Source organism: Phyllostomus hastatus, unplaced genomic scaffold, assembly GCF_019186645.2.
Source record: "Phyllostomus hastatus isolate PE091 unplaced genomic scaffold, TTU_PhHast_1.1 phas_contig_148, whole genome shotgun sequence".
Lineage (NCBI taxonomy): Eukaryota > Metazoa > Chordata > Mammalia > Chiroptera > Phyllostomidae > Phyllostomus > Phyllostomus hastatus.
The window spans coordinates 20080077-20097168 of NW_025333607.1; the positions used below are offsets into that span (position 1 = coordinate 20080077).

The window sequence follows — 17092 nt, forward strand, 5'->3', positions numbered from 1 at the left end:
AGATGGTATTGTTTCCAGCACAGCAAGGCCACCCTTGAGCCGTCTGAATACCAGTTTAAGAAATCAAGCAATCCGAAAGTGCTCTAATTTGGGCAGTTTGTAGTTCTTCTCTTCACTTCCCACTGGCATCTTGGAACAGATCCTTTTAAATTCAGCCCTTTGGGGTTGGTGGGGAGGAAAGGGGACCAGGATGGAAAAAGTCATTATGTACAGAATGGAGGGATAAGACCCCACATGGGTGGCGTTTTGATGATTTGCTATACGCTTTCACCTAATTCTCTTATTAACTCCATTTTCGCTATTGTCCAACTGTTGTTGTGATAAGATGCTTAGTTGACCAGGATCAAAGAACGGGAAACGAAAGTGGTGCCCAGGACTGATCTCTGCTGGCTTCGGTCTTTTCCAGTATGCGAATTCACCCCAAACCTCAAACCTCACCCTTCCAAAGGGATTAATCCCTGAGCGCCAGGGGCCGTTTGCTAGACCTGAGTTCGACCTCGAGGGCAACACTGTCCCAATGCTCTGCAAACCTTTGGCCAAGCTCCGTCCGCGCTCGCCACAGCAGGGAGCCCAGAGCCTTCGGCCACACTCAACACCGGCTCCAGGGATGGGAGGGCGGACTCTCCGCGCAGGTGCGCGCGCACCTGTCGGTCGCCGAGCGCTCGGCGGGGTGGGAGGGTGTGGTGAGAGCCGATTTGCAGTACGTTCTCCGTGCGCGTGCGCCCGGCGAGGATTCCCGTCCGAGCGTCTTGCGTGGGCGTCGCGTCTCCGCGCCGCGAGGTTCGGGTCGGGAGCCGGCCCGGTGCGGAGCGGAGGTCTGAGAGGGGCGTGTTCCGGGCCCGTGGGCACGCCCCCTGGCGGCGGCCGCGCTGCGTTGGGAGCACGCAGTCAGGCGTTCTCCGCGGGCAGCCGGCGGCGGGGCCTTGCCTCCTAGCGCGGGGTCCTCGGCGGCCTGGGCGGCTCCTGCCCCTGTTGCTGGCGTAGCGAGCACGGCTGCGAGCGCGGCCGCAGTTGGCTCGCGGCGGCGGCGTTGGCGACGGCGGAGCAGCCGCGGGCGAGCGAGGCGACAGGCGCGGCCGGAGGCAGGCGCGGCGGCGGCGGCGGCGGCGCTCGGGGCCCGCGGCGGCGAGGGGGCGGAAGATGGCGGACGTGCTCAGCGTCCTGCGACAGTACAACATCCAGAAGAAGGAGATTGTGGTGAAGGGGGACGAAGTCATCTTCGGCGAGTTCTCCTGGCCCAAGAACGTGAAGACCAACTATGTGGTTTGGGGGTACGTCGGGCCCCGCGGAGGTGGGCGCGGGGCGGCCGGGCAGAGCCGGGCGCCCGGGGCGCCCTCAGTCCGCCTCGGTCCGGGCCCCTCCCCCCGGGCCGCTCGGGGGTGGGAAAGAGGGGGCTCCGGGCGAAAAGTTTTCCTCTGGAGCAGAAGTTGCACTTCCAGGTGGGGATGCGGAGGGGCCGCGTCGGGAGCGGCGGCCGCGTCGGGAGCGGCGCGTCCCTTCTAGTGTCTGGGCGGCGTGTGACTTCCCGGGTCCCCCGAGCTACCTGCGCGGGGCGCCCCGGCCGCCCCCCCCCCCACCCGGACGCCCCTTTTTGTTCCGGACGCTCCTTTCCTGTCGCTGCGCGCTGCCCTCGGACGCGAGTGTCGCCGCTGTCCGCGAAGCGCCTGCTCGCTGTCTGGTGCTTCCGCGGCTCCCCTAAGAGAGGAGGGGACGAGCTTCGCGGGGTCGGGACGCGGTCGCTTTGGGAGAGTCCTGCAGGGCGCGTGGCAGGTGAAGGGAGGCGCTTCCCAAGGGAGCGGGGGCTGGGGAGCCCCGAGGGGGAAACGGATGGTGTGATCTCGGGGAACGGGCTGCAGAGAGAAGTGGTTTGGGGATGCGGGTCCACGCGGGGTGTCCCGACCTGCGGTCCTGAAGGAAGTGCCTAGAGCGAGCTCGGGGAGTCGCCTGCGCCTCTCCAGGGACGTCGGCCTCGCTGGCGTCTCGTTGTCAGTAATTGGAACCTGCGGCCCGAACGTCCCTGCCCGCCTGGTTCGGGCGGACGGGAGTCGTGGGCCTTGTGGAGAGCCGGTGCGACCCGGGGGAGACGGAGCCTGTTGGTTCGGTTCTGCGTGTGCTGCTTGGCTCCCGGGGCTCCCGGTTTATTTCGCTTCGTGGCACGTTGGTGAAGCGGCACTCTTCTGACTTCGTGTGTGTGTGTGTGTGTGTGTCAAATTGTACAAGCAGAATTACATTTGCTTGGAGTTTTAACCGATTTTTAGTTTTTTCTTTAAAAAACGGTGAAGGAGTTTATTCGGGCTGTAGAGCGGTCCAGCCTGAGAAACAGGAGAACTCTTAGGACCCTGGTCCCTGCCTGGACGGCGCTTGACTTCCTCAGTCACTGTGTGGTCTTGGGGTGCTGGGTTTCATAGATGTGTGCCTGGCTTATGGACACGATGCAGGTTTCTGCTGAACACCTGGGTGAGGAAATGGATGAGCAGCTTTCGAGAAGGGGTGGGAGTTCTGAGTTCGAAGGATGGGCTAGGTCTTTCAGGACCAGGGGACCGGGTGGGGAAAAGGCCCGGCAGCCCGAGGGGAAGCGTTTTGACAGCAACTCAGCGAAGCCAGAGCGGCGGAGTGTTGAGGGCAGTGGATCTCAAACTTTCACAGCAGTGAGTCACGCCGGTCATGTATTTCCATTTACAGTTAACTTGTGTGCACGCGTAAATATGTGCGCACTTGGAGCGGTAAGCGATACATTACTGCATGTGCTACATTCTGTTACTTTGCTTTTCTCTGTCATAAAAAAAGCCCCTGTTGTTGCCCCTATATTAGATTTCATAGTACAGTAATTGACAGTGATGTGTGGTTTGAAATATATCCTCTGAGAGGAAAAGTGGGAATAAAGGCTAGAAAATTAGGTTGGGGGCTGATTATACTGCTGTGTTCAGATGCAGTCCAATACTCTGGCGTTTGTGCGCGGGGGTGCGGGGAGAGTGTGGTAGGAAGGGGGGCCTGGCTGCTGCTATTGCTGAGCATTGGAGAGCTTGTGTCCCCAGGTGACGTTGTTTTATCACGGGTAGAATTCATTTTGCTTTGCATCTGTCGGTGTGATTTGAGGGATGTCACAAGAATTGTACCTGTGAAATTCAGTGTTGTGTTTACTGTGAAAATGTTACTTGGAAGAGGTAGTGGGATCAATGTCTTCTTGCTTCACCTAATCAGTTTGATTCCTTTATTGATCCCCTCCAATGTGTTACTGATTCGGTTTCTCTATTGACCCAGCCCAGAACCTCACTTGGGTCACACTCTAAAAAGTGCGTAGTAGCCTAGGGTACAAGTAGTGTGTGTTTTCCTTACCAGCTGCTTTTTGTCTTTGTCTACCTTTGTGTTCCTTTGGTGGGCGCTAAGGACAGTTCCATTTATTAGATTTCATACTTTGTGTGTATTTTCTTTTAAAAAAAAAGATTGTATTTATTTTTGGAGAGGGGGAAGGGAAGGCAAAAGAGAGGGAGAGAAACATCAATCCCTTTCACACCCTGAGTGCCCTGCCCCGGGGCCCAGCCGGGACCTTTGCTTTTCGGGAGCCACACCAGTCAGGGCACTTTGTGTATATTTTCCTTTGCTGCGTTAAACCCGTTGTTGGAGAGCAGGGTGGGGACAGGGGAACCGATGCATGCGGTTGAGCTCAAAGGACTGAATTCGAATTGTGAGTAAAACTCTTGTCATTCTTATTTCAGGACTGGAAAGGAAGGCCAACCTCGAGAGTATTACACGTTGGATTCTATCTTGTTTCTGCTTAATAATGTGCACCTTTCTCATCCTGTTTATGTCCGACGTGCAGCCGTAAGTAGAACTCACTTCAAAAGTTTTTTTTTATCTAATTGAGTGTAGGTATCATTTGGCCTGGATAACTTCCCTCATGGATTGCAAATTGAAAGGATGAAACGGTTTTATTAAAATTTCCTGGTGGGTTGTGATTATGTTATTGTGATTTGTGGACATTTTTTACATGTAAAATGTGGGTGGTGTTTATAACAACAAAAGTTTTAAGGCCATTTGTAGGGATATTTTAAATAATTTATGTGTCTGTGGAAGGACCCCAATGTTCAGGACTTGAGTTTAATCTCCAGAAAACTTTGACACCAACAGAATTAAGAATAACAGGCAACTTTTAAAATTAATTTTTAATTAGTAAACTTTGAAAACTTTATTGATAAATTTATTTTCAGTTTTGCCTGATTTCTGTGTTTCGGTGTCTGAACACTGCTATTATGAATAAATGTGCATATTTAATGTCAAATTTGTATTGAAAAAACACCAGGGAGGGTGAAAGTGCTTGGGATTTGGGGGAGGCGTGGGGTGACATAGCAGCATCTCTCTACAGAGCAGCGTCAGCGACAGCTCACGTGAGACCTTCCGAAGTGAGTCAGGCAGCAACTAGAATGTTTTGTTGGGTATATCCATTCATTTTGAGGTAGTAAAGTTGCTCCAGATTCTTGGTTTAGAGTTAGAAATTTTGCATTTTGGGGAATGGTTATAGCATATAATGAACTGCTGATAGCTGTGATTGTGTCTGATGCCCTTAACACCCTTGGTCACATAAGATTTAATTCTTGTTTTTCGTAACTGTTTGACACATCAAAAGGGCAGGATTCTAAAATTCTAGGGTTCTACAGTTTTATTCTCCTAACTCCCCTGTGTTATTTGCTCCTTCTTCTGAGTGGACTGTTTCTGAAACTTTCCCCTGACCCATAGTTCATCTCTTACCATCCAGGGTTGTGTGCAGAGCACTCGGTGCAGTGGCATTAAATCCGTGCCCAGTGTGACGTAGTTAGCCCGAGATACTGAGGGCTCTTGTTCCTTCAGTGTTGCTTATATAAAGTGACAGAGGCATTTTAACTTCATGATCCAGCAGCCACCAGTTTTTCCTGTGCTCTCGTTTGTTTACATTGTAAAAATGCTGTGGAAATGGTGGTAGTTACAGGATTTACTGTGTTCATGGCCTGTAAATGACTTCTGCCTCAAGTATACAGGCTTATTTGTTTTGCTCACCTCTTTATAAATTGCTAGTGTAGAAGGCTAAAGGAAAATCACTCATTTTACCAAAATAGATGCATTTTCAAGATTTAATTTTTTATACCTTTTTTTGCTGACATACAGAATTTCTGCTTACTGAAGGATAAAAAGGAAATACGTGAGGTAGAAAATAAACAACCGCCATGAACGTTTTCCTATATAATTTCCTAAATTTTGCCCCCATGCCTACACAATGCAAACCTATTATTAATTAGGAAAACGTAGTTTTAGTGGCTGTGAGTGTTTCTGACAGAGGTCGGGAAGACTGCAGGCTCGTTTGGGTGTGAGGAAAGAAGGTCCTCTGCAAGCACTGCCTGGCGTGCGCCGGCACCTGGACTAGAGAGCTCTGCCGCAGAAGGCACGCAGACCGTCACGGGCAAAATTAAAAAGTAAGCAAAGTAAGCCAAGGGAACCAGAAAGACTCAAATTGATATTTTATAGCGTTGTTTTATTTCCAATGACTATCATTTTTATAGCATAATTAAGTTTCAAGAGTAGAGTTATCCAAAATTAATATGCTTAAAGTTTTTAAAGATTTTTGTTAGGTTCTTTCAGCCTAGGCATTTTCTAAAAATATCCTAAATAAATGTTACCAAGTTACGTTGAAATAAAATTCAGGTGTTATGTAATATTTACTTTTACCAAGTTTCTTGTAGTTATTATTGATTTGATATCTAATTTAACATTTTTATTTCAGACTGAAAATATTCCTGTGGTTAGAAGACCTGACCGAAAAGATCTGCTTGGATATCTCAATGGGGAAGCATGTGAGTAATTTTTGTACTGCTGTCCCTCTTTTTTTTTTCTTTCTTTCTTTTGATTTCATCTTTACTGTATTTTTTCCCTTACCATTTAGCCTCCTTGTATCCCTCACCCCTGGCATATTGCCGTCCGTCTTATGTGGGCCCCGCTTCATTCTGTCCCCTGTGAAACAAGCAGTGCAAGAGAACTTGTGTTTCCACTAAAAACTGGCCTGTCTGCACCTCTCTCCAGCTGCTCTCCTTTCTTTGCTGTGGATGACCTCTCATTTTTTTTGTCTACTTCCTCCGATGCTGACCTGTTCCTGAGCTCCAGACTTAGGGAGTCCCTCCCAACATCTTCCCATGGAGATGTACTAGGCATCTGGAATTTAACATATTCAGATTCAGTGCTGGTTACCTCCTCCCTGTCTCCTGGAAACAAAACTTGAACAGCAGGTTTATTCCCAGTGTCCGCATCTCAGTAAATTCTCTCTCATCCGGGGAGTTGCTCAGGCCAAGGCCCCGGCTCTCACTTCTCCCGTGCACACCATCTGGGAAGGTCTGACAGCTTCTTACTGGTCCCCTCCCACCCTGCTCCGCGCTTCCTCTTCCTGCTCCCGCACGACCCTCCCTTGGGTTTCCACACAGTGTTTTCTACAGTGTCCCCTCCGCCTGCTGTTAGAGTGACCTGCTTTTGAGAGAGCACGTAGCTTGATGTGTCACTCACCTGCTCAGGGCCATCCTGGGGCTTCCCGTCACACTCACCATGACTTCCACGATCTTGCTTCTGCCTAGATCTCTGACCTCTCGTCCTGCCACTCTTCCTTGCAGACGGCAGTCCGGTCCTGCCTGTTCTTTGAACTGTTCTAACCCTTAGAGCTTTTGCAGTCGCTGTTCTCTCCGAGTTCAGCCCGGTTTCTCTGCGTTGTCACATGGCTCCCCTTCTGTCACTTCACTCAGTTCTGTGCTCCCATGGTGCTCTGCCAGAGGGAGCTCACCCGGCCACTCCGAAGTGTGAAATAACACCGCTTTCCCTCATCAGCCGTCTGTGTGTGGTACCTCCGGTTTGTAAACTCTAAGGGGCACACACGTTGTTAAATAACCCAGCACTTAGAACAGTTAATAGTCGGTGCTTACCTGAGTAAGTGAGCAGTAGTGAACTTGCATCTTACAGAGTATGAGTAAATTTATGGTGTAGAACTGTTTGGTCTTGCCTTTGCTAGGGTGGAGTTCCTTACCTTGAAGTCCTCTCTGTCTTGTCCCGTGTGCTCCCCGGCTTGAACACGAAGATTGGTTTGCACAGCCTCGGGTGTAATGGAAAGACCATCATCAAGGGTGCTGGCTCTCTGTGCTGTCCGCACTGAGCATTCAGCAGGCACTCCCTGAGTGCTTATTCTCAAAGGCATTATGCTGCGTGCTGTACAAAGTGCAAAGTCCCCGTCCTAAAACATGTTACAGAGGTGCAAGGTAGACGTGACAAAGGGTGAGAACAGGGGTAACCCTGGGGAGAGGGATCTTCGGTTTGTGGTGAAGAGGGTGGAGTTGGGGAAGATAGGCAAAGGCACCCCGCCCTTTTGAACCATTTGGTGGTACAGTTGGTAAAAACAGATTTTTGTTTTGCTTCAGAAGATCTTGTGTGGAGTCTTAGGATTCTCTGTTTTTAACAGGTTACCTCAGGTGAGCCTGTTAAATAGGCTAGTTTGGGGACAGTGCTTTAGAGCAAATGGTTTTTCTTTCCAGAGCAGAGTTCCACTTTAACCCATCCTCCTCATTTCCTGTAGTTTCTATAGGATAAATAATTTTAGTCGTTGAGTACATTGCTTTGCTAATTTTTTAAAAAATCTTTAATGGTTTAATGAAAAAGTTGATCAAATCTTAAGACATTTCATGTTCTCATACAGGAAGACATAACAGCTTAAAGATAAGAGTTGACATAATTTGTACATTTAACATGATCCCAATAAAAATCTGAAGGAAATTGGTGACTATCACATTTAGAATCATCAGAAAAGATGATTCTAAAGGTCACTTAGTAAAGTTATTGTCACAAAGATTTGGAGAAGAGCAATGAGAAAAGACCAGCCATTGTAGAGTTTAGAACTTAAAGTAAAGCCCAAATAACTTAAAATATCTAAACAAATAGCTTAATAAAACTTTTTTTTTAGATCTTTTAAATTTACTTTTTAGAGAGAGTGGAAGGGAGGGAGAAAGAGGGAGAAACATCAGTGTGTGGCCAGATAGAACTTCCTTATTTGCTAGAGGTGTGAGTTTAACGAGATTAAAGAGACATTTCCATTTCTGATTAAACTGAATCAGATTATTCAGTTAATGGGTTGGTAAACAATAAAAGTTGTGGCTTTGTGAAAACATGATAAACCGGGAAAGGGTATTTCAACTCATTAAAGTAAAAGGGCCAATCTCACTGATAATGTGAAGTGGTCTTAGAAATATATACATACCAGCAACCCAATGTATTATAGTCACCGAGTTCCCGGAACAGGTCATTAAAATCATATGAAAAATGCTTCACTTCATTCACAGAAATAGAATTGCAGATATACACTTGTGGAGAAGCAGTTTTTTAAACTGACAAAAGTCTAGAAGTTTGAGAATGCACTCTAAGGCGGTGGGGAAATAGATATGTTAGTGAACTGTTGGTTGTAGTGTCAATCGACACAGCCCCACGGAGGAGGTTTGGCAGTGACCGACCATTACAGATCGGCAGAGAGATGCTGCCCACCTGGGGCCTCGTGCTAGAGGCGTGCTTGGAGATGTGCGAAGCAGGTGGAGACTATATATGTGTTTTTCATTCTGCCCTTGTTTGTAGTGGCAAAAGACAGAATTGAACTGCCCATTGATCAGGAACCTGTTAAATAAATTACAGGTACTCTATATATTAGAATACTATGTAGTTATTAAAAAAAGAGTTAAAAATGCTCCACATACTGATAGGGAAGGCTATTGGAGAAGATATATTGTTAAATTAAAAAGAGGAAGGTTCAGAACAGTGTGTATACTGTCTTTTGTGTGAAAAAGGGAAAAGTAACTGTAGTTTGTATTGTATCTACAGAAAGGAACTCTAGAAAAGATATACAAGAGACTTGATCGTAGTCACATGACGTGTTGAGAACTAGGTGGATGGGGACGGTGTACCCTTGGTTATCTTTTTCAGATAGTTTAATTTAAAAATAACTTTCTATCAATTGAATAACTAAAAATTTCATTACAAACTGAATGCTAACTTATAACCTTTTCCTCATGTGTATGTTTATGTGATTATGATTATACTTTTATGTGCATGTATTGGGATATTAGAGTATGCTCTTTGAAGTGATCAGTTGATTTCAGTCAGATTATCTCAGTAATTTGTAAGTTAAACTGTTAAAAATACTTTGTCTAACGGATTTTCTAATACACTTTAGTCTTTTATAATACAGTGCATTTACAAAGCTGCTTTAAAACTTACGTTTTACCTAGGGAAATGACCTATATAAAGTAATAGAACAAATCTTGAGCTTTTTCACTTAGAATAATATCTATTGTTTGTGTTCTGATATTGACCGCACATAAATCTCTTTAAATCTTCAGCAACGTCAGCAAGTATAGACAGAAGCGCCCCTCTAGAAATAGGGCTTCAGCGATCCACTCAAGGTATGTCTTGTCAGATGTTTATATAGAACTTTCAAGAACCTATGCATTTCTATGTTTATATAGAACTTCCAAGAACCAAAACTATGCATTTATTTACTTTTTTCCCTTGCAGTCAAACGAGCTGCAGATGAAGTTTTAGCAGAAGCAAAGAAACCACGAATTGAGGTGATGGAATTTTATTTTAGAGGCGATTCATACTGTTAGAGAAATGGGGATTGTGGAGCAACAAGAGTTCTTTGCTCATGGTATCCCAGGAGCTGTTTTTCTGGAAAAATTGCTGTAGAATAAATAGTAGCTTGAGCAGTAATTCAAGATCTCTGTCGTATAAGCTATGTCATGGATAAATCACTTTATTTTCCTTATTGATGAAAGTGTTGGACTGTATCAGGGATCAGAAAATTTTCTGTAAAGAGCCAGAGAGTAGATGTTTCAGGCTTTTGGGGGCATTTAGCCTCGGTCCAACTACTGCCCTCTGCCCTGGTGGGGCGGAAGCTGGCATAGACTCCATGTAGGTGAACAGGCCAGGCTGCGCTCCAGTAAACTTGACAGAGCAGGTAGGGGCTGGGTTTGGCCTTCGGGCTGTAGCTTGCCTAGTCCTAGAGTAAGATGGTATGGAGATTTGCTTCATTCTTAAGAGCTGTGCACATAAAGTGCTTATTATAGTTACTTTTAAAATATTGACACATCAGGTTACATGTTTTTCTAACATGTTATAGCCAGCAGGTGAAAAATAATATGGGTAAATAGTTTACCTGCAACAGAAGTCACTTAAGAAATGCAGTTAGTTACCTCTGGAAAGAATATTTGTTGATTAGCTAGTATACTGCAGAAGACTTGAGGAATTTTATGATACTGTTTATTTAAATGTGTAACAGGCCCCAGATCAGTTACATAGCAATCCCCCTTTGGTTTGCAGGCTGGCACTCAATCCACTGAGCCACACCAGCCAGGGCATAATTTTAATTCACATACCTGAGACATGGGCCAGATGTTTTTTAGGCAGTGATAATAATGATGATTAGCTCACTGTTACTACTCTGTGCTAGGTGATGCTCTCAGTACTTTATGTATATTAACTCCTGTAATCCTCACCGCAAGCTCCTGAAATTGGCAGTACTGTGCATGTCATCTGTGAGCACCCCAGCTCAGAGAGAGTAAGTGACTCGTGAGGGTCACAGAACCAGGACTAGAGCCCAGGCAACCTGCCTGCTGGCCACTCCGCTCTCTTGGGTACAAGTTTCATGGCAATAAAACTGAAATTTTCCCCAGCTCTGTTTCTCTGAAAGGAGGCTGTGACCCAGTATACAAAATGAGTGTGTTAAGGGATACCATTTATTTGGGAAAACCTTAGATCCATAGTATAATTACTGAAAAAAAAAATGAACAGATTAGAAATGCTAATTTTCTAGGAATCTAGCAGTTTGAAAAATCAGCAGGACATAGTGTAATAAATTTGTTTGCAGAGCATTTATAGACTTATGTGAATTCCTTGAACAGCTGTATTGCATAAACAGTTCTCAGTTCAGCAAATACATGTTGAGAACCTGCAAGGCAGTGTTCTGGGAGACAGAAACCTTGAGGACAGGGATTCTGATCTGGTTGAAAACTAGGCCACAATTGTTTTTAAAATCCACAAGTAGCCTCCTAAGGAACTTGAGTAATATGTTTACACCTTTGTTACAAATGTCAAAAATGTATTGGATTTCGTAAAATATTATTCTTGCATTCACGTTAGCAATATGTCTTATTTAAAGAGTTCTTAAAAAGATTTTATTTATTTATTTTTAGAGAGAGGGGAAGGGAGAGGGAGGGAGAGGGAAAGAGAGGGAATCAATGTCTGGTTTCCTCTTGCTCACCTCCCAGTGGGGACCTGGCCCACAACCCAGGCACGGGCCCTGACTGGGAATCGCACTGGCAACCCTTTGGTGCGCAGGGTGGCGCTCAGTCCACTGAGCCACACCAGCCAGGGCGTAATTTTAATTCACATACCTGAGACGGGCCAGATGTTTTTTAGGTAGTGATGATGATGATTAGCTCACTGTTACTACTCTGTGCTAGGTGATGCTCTCTGTACTTTATGTTTGTTAAGTATATGCATTGGTTGATAAGTAAAAACAGTAGAATCATGGGCAACATTTGATGCTAAAATAATGTAATTTTTAAAAAAATTTCACTGAATCTGGTCCTCAGTTTCCTCGTTTGTTGAATGTGGAGATTAGACTATGTCAGAGTTACTGAGTTTTGTTTTTAAGTAACCAAACACTTTTCAGACTAAATTTTACCTGAAATTGTACTATATAAATTAGGTAAAAAGTTGCAACCAAGGTTGACTTCAGACAAGAAGTGGCCCAAGAGGCACTTTGTAGTCAATTCCTACTGTTTGGAGGAACAGGCATTGAAAACCATTAAAGGTTCACTTCTGATGTTTTGATCCTTATTGATGGATTCAGGACCTGGGCAACAGATGAGAACAATCTAGGCCCAAAGTGAGATTTTGACTGGTGAAGGCTTTTCATAAACTTAGTTATACACTTTCCCGAAGAGTAGGAATTTATTTATTGTATGATATCTTTCTGAATAAAGGTAGCTCTGATATCTTTGGAAAGACGACTTAATCATAGAAAAGTCACTGAAAGTTTTTGGTAAGCTTTTAGTCAGTTCTACTTGTATGTGACCCAACATATATTTATTACTGTTGTCTTTATGTAATTGAAAGTAAGCTTCAAGTTGTCACAGGGCCAGTGGTGCCTTGGAATTTTATAGGCAGGAACATATGTAAGGGTGTATTACATGCAGTGTTGTTTCATTCTAAAAATTAAATAAAGCTTTAAAATACTCACTAAGCAGCACTTGTTTTCAGGATGAAGAGTGTGTGCGACTTGATAAGGAGAGACTGGCTGCTCGCTTGGAGGGTCACAAAGAAGGGATTGTGCAGACTGAACAGATTAGGTAAGACCCTCGTCGGTAGAAAGGAGGCAGCTCAGGTTCCTGTGAGTGTGCAGGGAAAAGGGGCTGTTGGGCCACTGTCTTCGTTTGCCTTTCCCTCTTGCGCTCACTGTTCGCCACGGTGCCCCGAGTTCCGGAGGTGATGTGTGGGCCTGTTTTATGACGGGGTGGGGGCTAGAAGCCATCGTGTGACTTACGCTTTCTGGGAAGCCTTCCTCTGGGTTCAGTTACCATATTGATCTTTTCCTTTTAAATAATGCTGTAATCTAAGCCACTCATTTTTCACGTAATCTCTTGCTGATGTAGAGGTCAGCAAACTCCTTCTGTTAAATGCCACATTTCGGTATTTTGACTTCACAGGTCATGAGGGTTTTTTTGCAGCTATTCAACCACGAAAGGTCGTGGTAGGAAACAGCTCTGGACTGTTTTCAATCATAAATGAATGGGCGTAGCTGGTTTTGGCCTGTCATCTTGTTTTGTTGACTCTTGAGTTTTTACTGTAATTAGAATAATTTTATAATTTTTCTTTGGCACACTATGTGTTTGGACATTTTATCCAAACTTAAAATTGTAGTGCAGGTTTTAAAAGCTTTATCGAGGGTAATCCACACACAGTAAACTAGTCACATTTGAAGTGTGTAAGCTGACAACATCTGTGGAAGCCCACGTCTGTGGCATCACACTCCAGGTGGTGACTGCGGCACCAGCGCCACCCGTTCCCTGCGCACCCTTGTACTGCCAGGGTCCACCCATCCCCGCGTCTTCCCCTCCCCAGGCAGCCGGTGATCTGCTGCTGGGTCGGTTGGGGTGTTCCCCGAGAGTTAAATATAAACGGAATTGCATAGTATGTACTTTTTGGGTCTTTCACTTACCATAACTATTTTGAGACTTGTCTGTGTTGTTAGAGGCATCAGTAGTTCATTCCTTGTTATTGCTGAGCAGTACTCCATTGTTTGGATGTAACAGTTTGTTTCCCGGTTATCACTGGGTGAATATTCACTTGTTGCTGTTTCTCTGTATGTTTTTGCTTAGGGACATACGTTTTTATTTATCTTGAGTGAATTCCTAGTAGTCATGATGGATCATGTCGTACTGGAGATTTAACTTTTTGAGAAATTACCTAAGCAGGTGTGATACATGTGTTCAATGGAATACTACTCAGCCATAAGAAAAGGTGAAATACTGCCCTTTCTGACAACATGGATGGACCTTGAGAATATCACACTAAGTGAAGTAAGTCAGACAGAAAAAGTTAAGAATCATACGATTTTACTCATATGTGAGAAATAAAACTGAAAGCAATAAATGAACAAACAAGACAAACAAATCTCATAGACAACAGTCAGCAGCGTGGTGGTCACCAGCAGGAAGGGGGCGGGGGAGAGCGGAGGGTGAAGGGGTCACACACATGGTGACGGAAGATGATCTCACTTGGGGTGGTGGGTGCACAGTGCAGCGTGTAGATGAGGTGTCCCAGAATCGTACACTTGAAACATGTACAATCTTACTAACCAGTGTCACCCCAGTATTTAAAAAAAAAAAAGAAGGAAAGAAATGGCCAAACTGGTTTTCTCAGTGGTGGTGCTATTTCACATTTCTGCCAGCAGTGCGTAAGAGTTCTGTTTCCTTTACATCCTTGGTCGGGCCTCTTCAGCCTTTCTGAATTAGAAGACGTCGTGCGCATCTTTTCCATGTGCTCATTTTACATCCTATATCGTCTTCAGTAAAGTGTCTTCACGTTTTTGTTCATTGCAATAAAACGTATTTTTAATTACAGTTTACATGCAATATTATGTCAGCTTTCCTTTAACTGAAATGTTTTTTTATTACTGAGTTTTAACAGTTTGTTATATATTCTGGATACACGTTCTTTTTCAGACTTGTGCTTTTCAAACATTTCTCCTGGTCTGACTTGTCTTTCAGTTTCCTATCAGAATATTTTAATTTTTATGAAGTCTGATTTATGAATGCATTCTTTGGTGAATTGTGCTTTGGTGTTGTATCTAAGAAGTCTTTGAAAAGGTAGACAAAGATAGTCTCCTATATTTTCTGGTAGAAGTTTTGTCATTTTAGGTTTTACATTTTAAACCTGTGATCCACTTTCAGTTAATTTTTTTGTCTTTGCTATGTGGTATGGATAAAATTCACTTATTTTTTTTATGTGGTAGGAATTGAAGTTAAATTTAGTGCATATGGGTAGTTAGTGTTTTCATTGGCCCCCAGTGAATTGTCTTTGCAGTTGGGGGAAAAGTCAGTTGTTCCTTCACGTGCAGGACCCTGATTCTGGACCCGTTCTGGATGGTTGGTCTTTGTCTTTTTTGCCAGTACCACAGTATTTAATTACTCCTTCTGGATAATGAGTTTAGAAACCAGGTTGTGTTAGCCTTCTAACTCCGTTCTTCCGTTTCAGGGATGTTTTGGTGTTTTAGGCCCTTTGCGTTTACATCTGAGTTTTGGAATTGATGTCTGTTCCTACTGAGAAGCCGGTGAGATTCTGATTTTGATTGCGTGGAATCTGTAGACCAGTTAGGGGTAGAATTGACATCTTAAAAATACATCCTTCTGACATGTTGAACAAGGTGTGTTTCTCTGTTAATAGAAAGATACTTAGTTCTTCGTAGTTTCTCTTCACCATTATATACATTTTCAGTGTACAGGTTATATGTCTTTGTCATATTTTCATATATTTGTTGCTGGTGTAAGTGGTAGTTAAAGAAATTAGCTATTTTGATTATTGCTGGTGTAGAGATATTATTGGTTTTGGGTGTGGACCGTGCATCCTGCAGTCGTGCTAGACTCATGGGTTAGTCCTTGTAACCCTTTTGCAGACTTTGTTGGCTTTTCCGCATAGATAGTCATCTTGTGTACACAAAATATATCTGTGCTTCTTTCTTCGCAGGCTGGCTGCCTTTTTTCCCCTAAGTGCACTGGCTAGACTTGCTAATCCAGTGTAGACTAGGAGCAGTGAGATTAGACATTCTTGTCTTGTTCCTCATTTTGGGGGAAAGCAGTCTTTCATCATATAAGCATATTAACTTAGGTTGTTTTCTTTCTCATTTTTCTTTTTATTTTTTAGGTAATCTTTAACAAGTGGAGGGAATGTCCTTTTAAAATTTAGTTTGCTGAGATTTTATCAGAAAGGAATGCTTGATTTTTGTCAAGTACTTTTTCTGAATCTTTTGAAATGATCATATAGTTTTTCTTTTTTATTAATACGGTGAATTTTTTGAATGCTTCCATTCCATGGATAAACTCTACTCGTTACCTGTTGCTGCCCAACACATTAACCCAAAACACAGTGGCTGAAGCAACACCTGTATCATCTCAGCTTCTGTGGGTCAGGAGTCCTGGGATGACTACATGGCTTCTGTGCTTCAGGGTCTCTCACAGGCCGCAGCGTGGTGTTGCCCAGGACCGCGGTCTCCCGCGTAGGCATCAGGGTCTCTCACAGGCCGCAGCGTGGTGTTGCCCAGGACCGTGGTCTCCCACGTAGGCGCGGTTTGGGAAGGGTCTGCTGCTAGGCCCACGTGGTTGTCGACAGGATTTCGGTCCTTGCAGGTTGCTAGATACCAGGTTGTTTAGATGACTCTCTTGGTTCTTGGCTACATTTGGTCGGTCCCTAGAATATTTCATAATACTGCAGCTTGTTTCATCAGAGCGAGCAAACAAGAGGGCTAGAGAGAGGTCAAGTAAGATAAAAGTCAGAGTTTTTATAGCCAGATCTTCAGAGTGGCGCCCTGTTACGTGCACAGCATTCTGTCCCCTAGAAGCAAGGTTGGACCCACACATTCACCCAGAGGGGGATTCAGTGTGTTTGTGGGTGCCGGGAGGGGGATGTCATGAAGAGTCATGCAGGCCCTGGCCGGGTGGCTTGGTTAAAGCATCATTGTTTACACCAAAAGGTTGTGGGTTCGATTCCCAGTCAGGGCACATAGGTTGCAGGTTTGATCTTCTGTCCAGGTGTCTACAGAATGTAATCGATCAGTGTTTCTCTCTCTTTCCTTCCTCCCTAAAATCAGTGAACATATTCTCTGGTGAGAATTAAAAAAAAAATAGTCATGTTAGAAGTTGCCTACAAAGATTTTTTTAAAAGGTTTTATTTATTTAATATTAGAGTGGGGGAAGGGAGGGAGACGGAGGGAGAGAAATATCAGTCTGTTGCCTCTTATGTGCCCCCTATTCGGGACCTGTCCTGCAGCCCAGGCATGTGCCCTGGCTGGGGATCGAACCCTGTGTGACCTTGTGGTTTGTGGGAACAACGGCCAAGCCACTGAGCCACACTGGTCAGGGCCCATTGAGTTTCTTGAGGGAATTTGGGGGTTCATAATTTTCATTGAATTTGGAAAATTTTTGGCACTGGTTTTTCAACTTTTTTTTTCTATTTTCCTCTTTCTGGTCTGTAGTTACTTTAGCTGTTGAAGTTGTTCAGCAGCTCACTTAACATTCTTTTTTTTTCGTATTGTTTTGTATTTCCATTTTCACGGACTCTATTCATTTTGTATAGTTTCTGTAATGTAGTTCACTAGTATTTTCATCTGTAATTATATTTTCAGCATATTTGTTGTCTCCATCTTTGCTTTTTTATTTCTGCAAGTAGCGTAAATACGTAATCTGTGTCTCTAACTTTTTGAGCACTTGGAATAGAGTTGTAATAACTATTTTAATGTCTTTGTTTGCTAATCCTGGGTCTGTGTCAGTTC

General features: G+C 44.4%; 1 protein-coding gene across 1 annotated transcript in view; it reads left to right on the forward strand.

Moving 5' to 3' along the window:
- Positions 1 to 786: 786 nt before the first annotated feature.
- Positions 787 to 17092, forward strand: part of CDC73 (cell division cycle 73) — an 80210-nt gene continuing 63904 nt past the window's right edge. The window contains exons 1-6 of the mRNA XM_045860007.1: positions 787 to 1271; positions 3717 to 3822; positions 5753 to 5822; positions 9384 to 9446; positions 9559 to 9611; positions 12307 to 12395. Coding sequence (XP_045715963.1) covers positions 1141 to 1271; positions 3717 to 3822; positions 5753 to 5822; positions 9384 to 9446; positions 9559 to 9611; positions 12307 to 12395 — 512 coding nt within the window. The 5' untranslated portion in view covers positions 787 to 1140. The remainder of the gene's footprint in view (positions 1272 to 3716; positions 3823 to 5752; positions 5823 to 9383; positions 9447 to 9558; positions 9612 to 12306; positions 12396 to 17092) is intronic.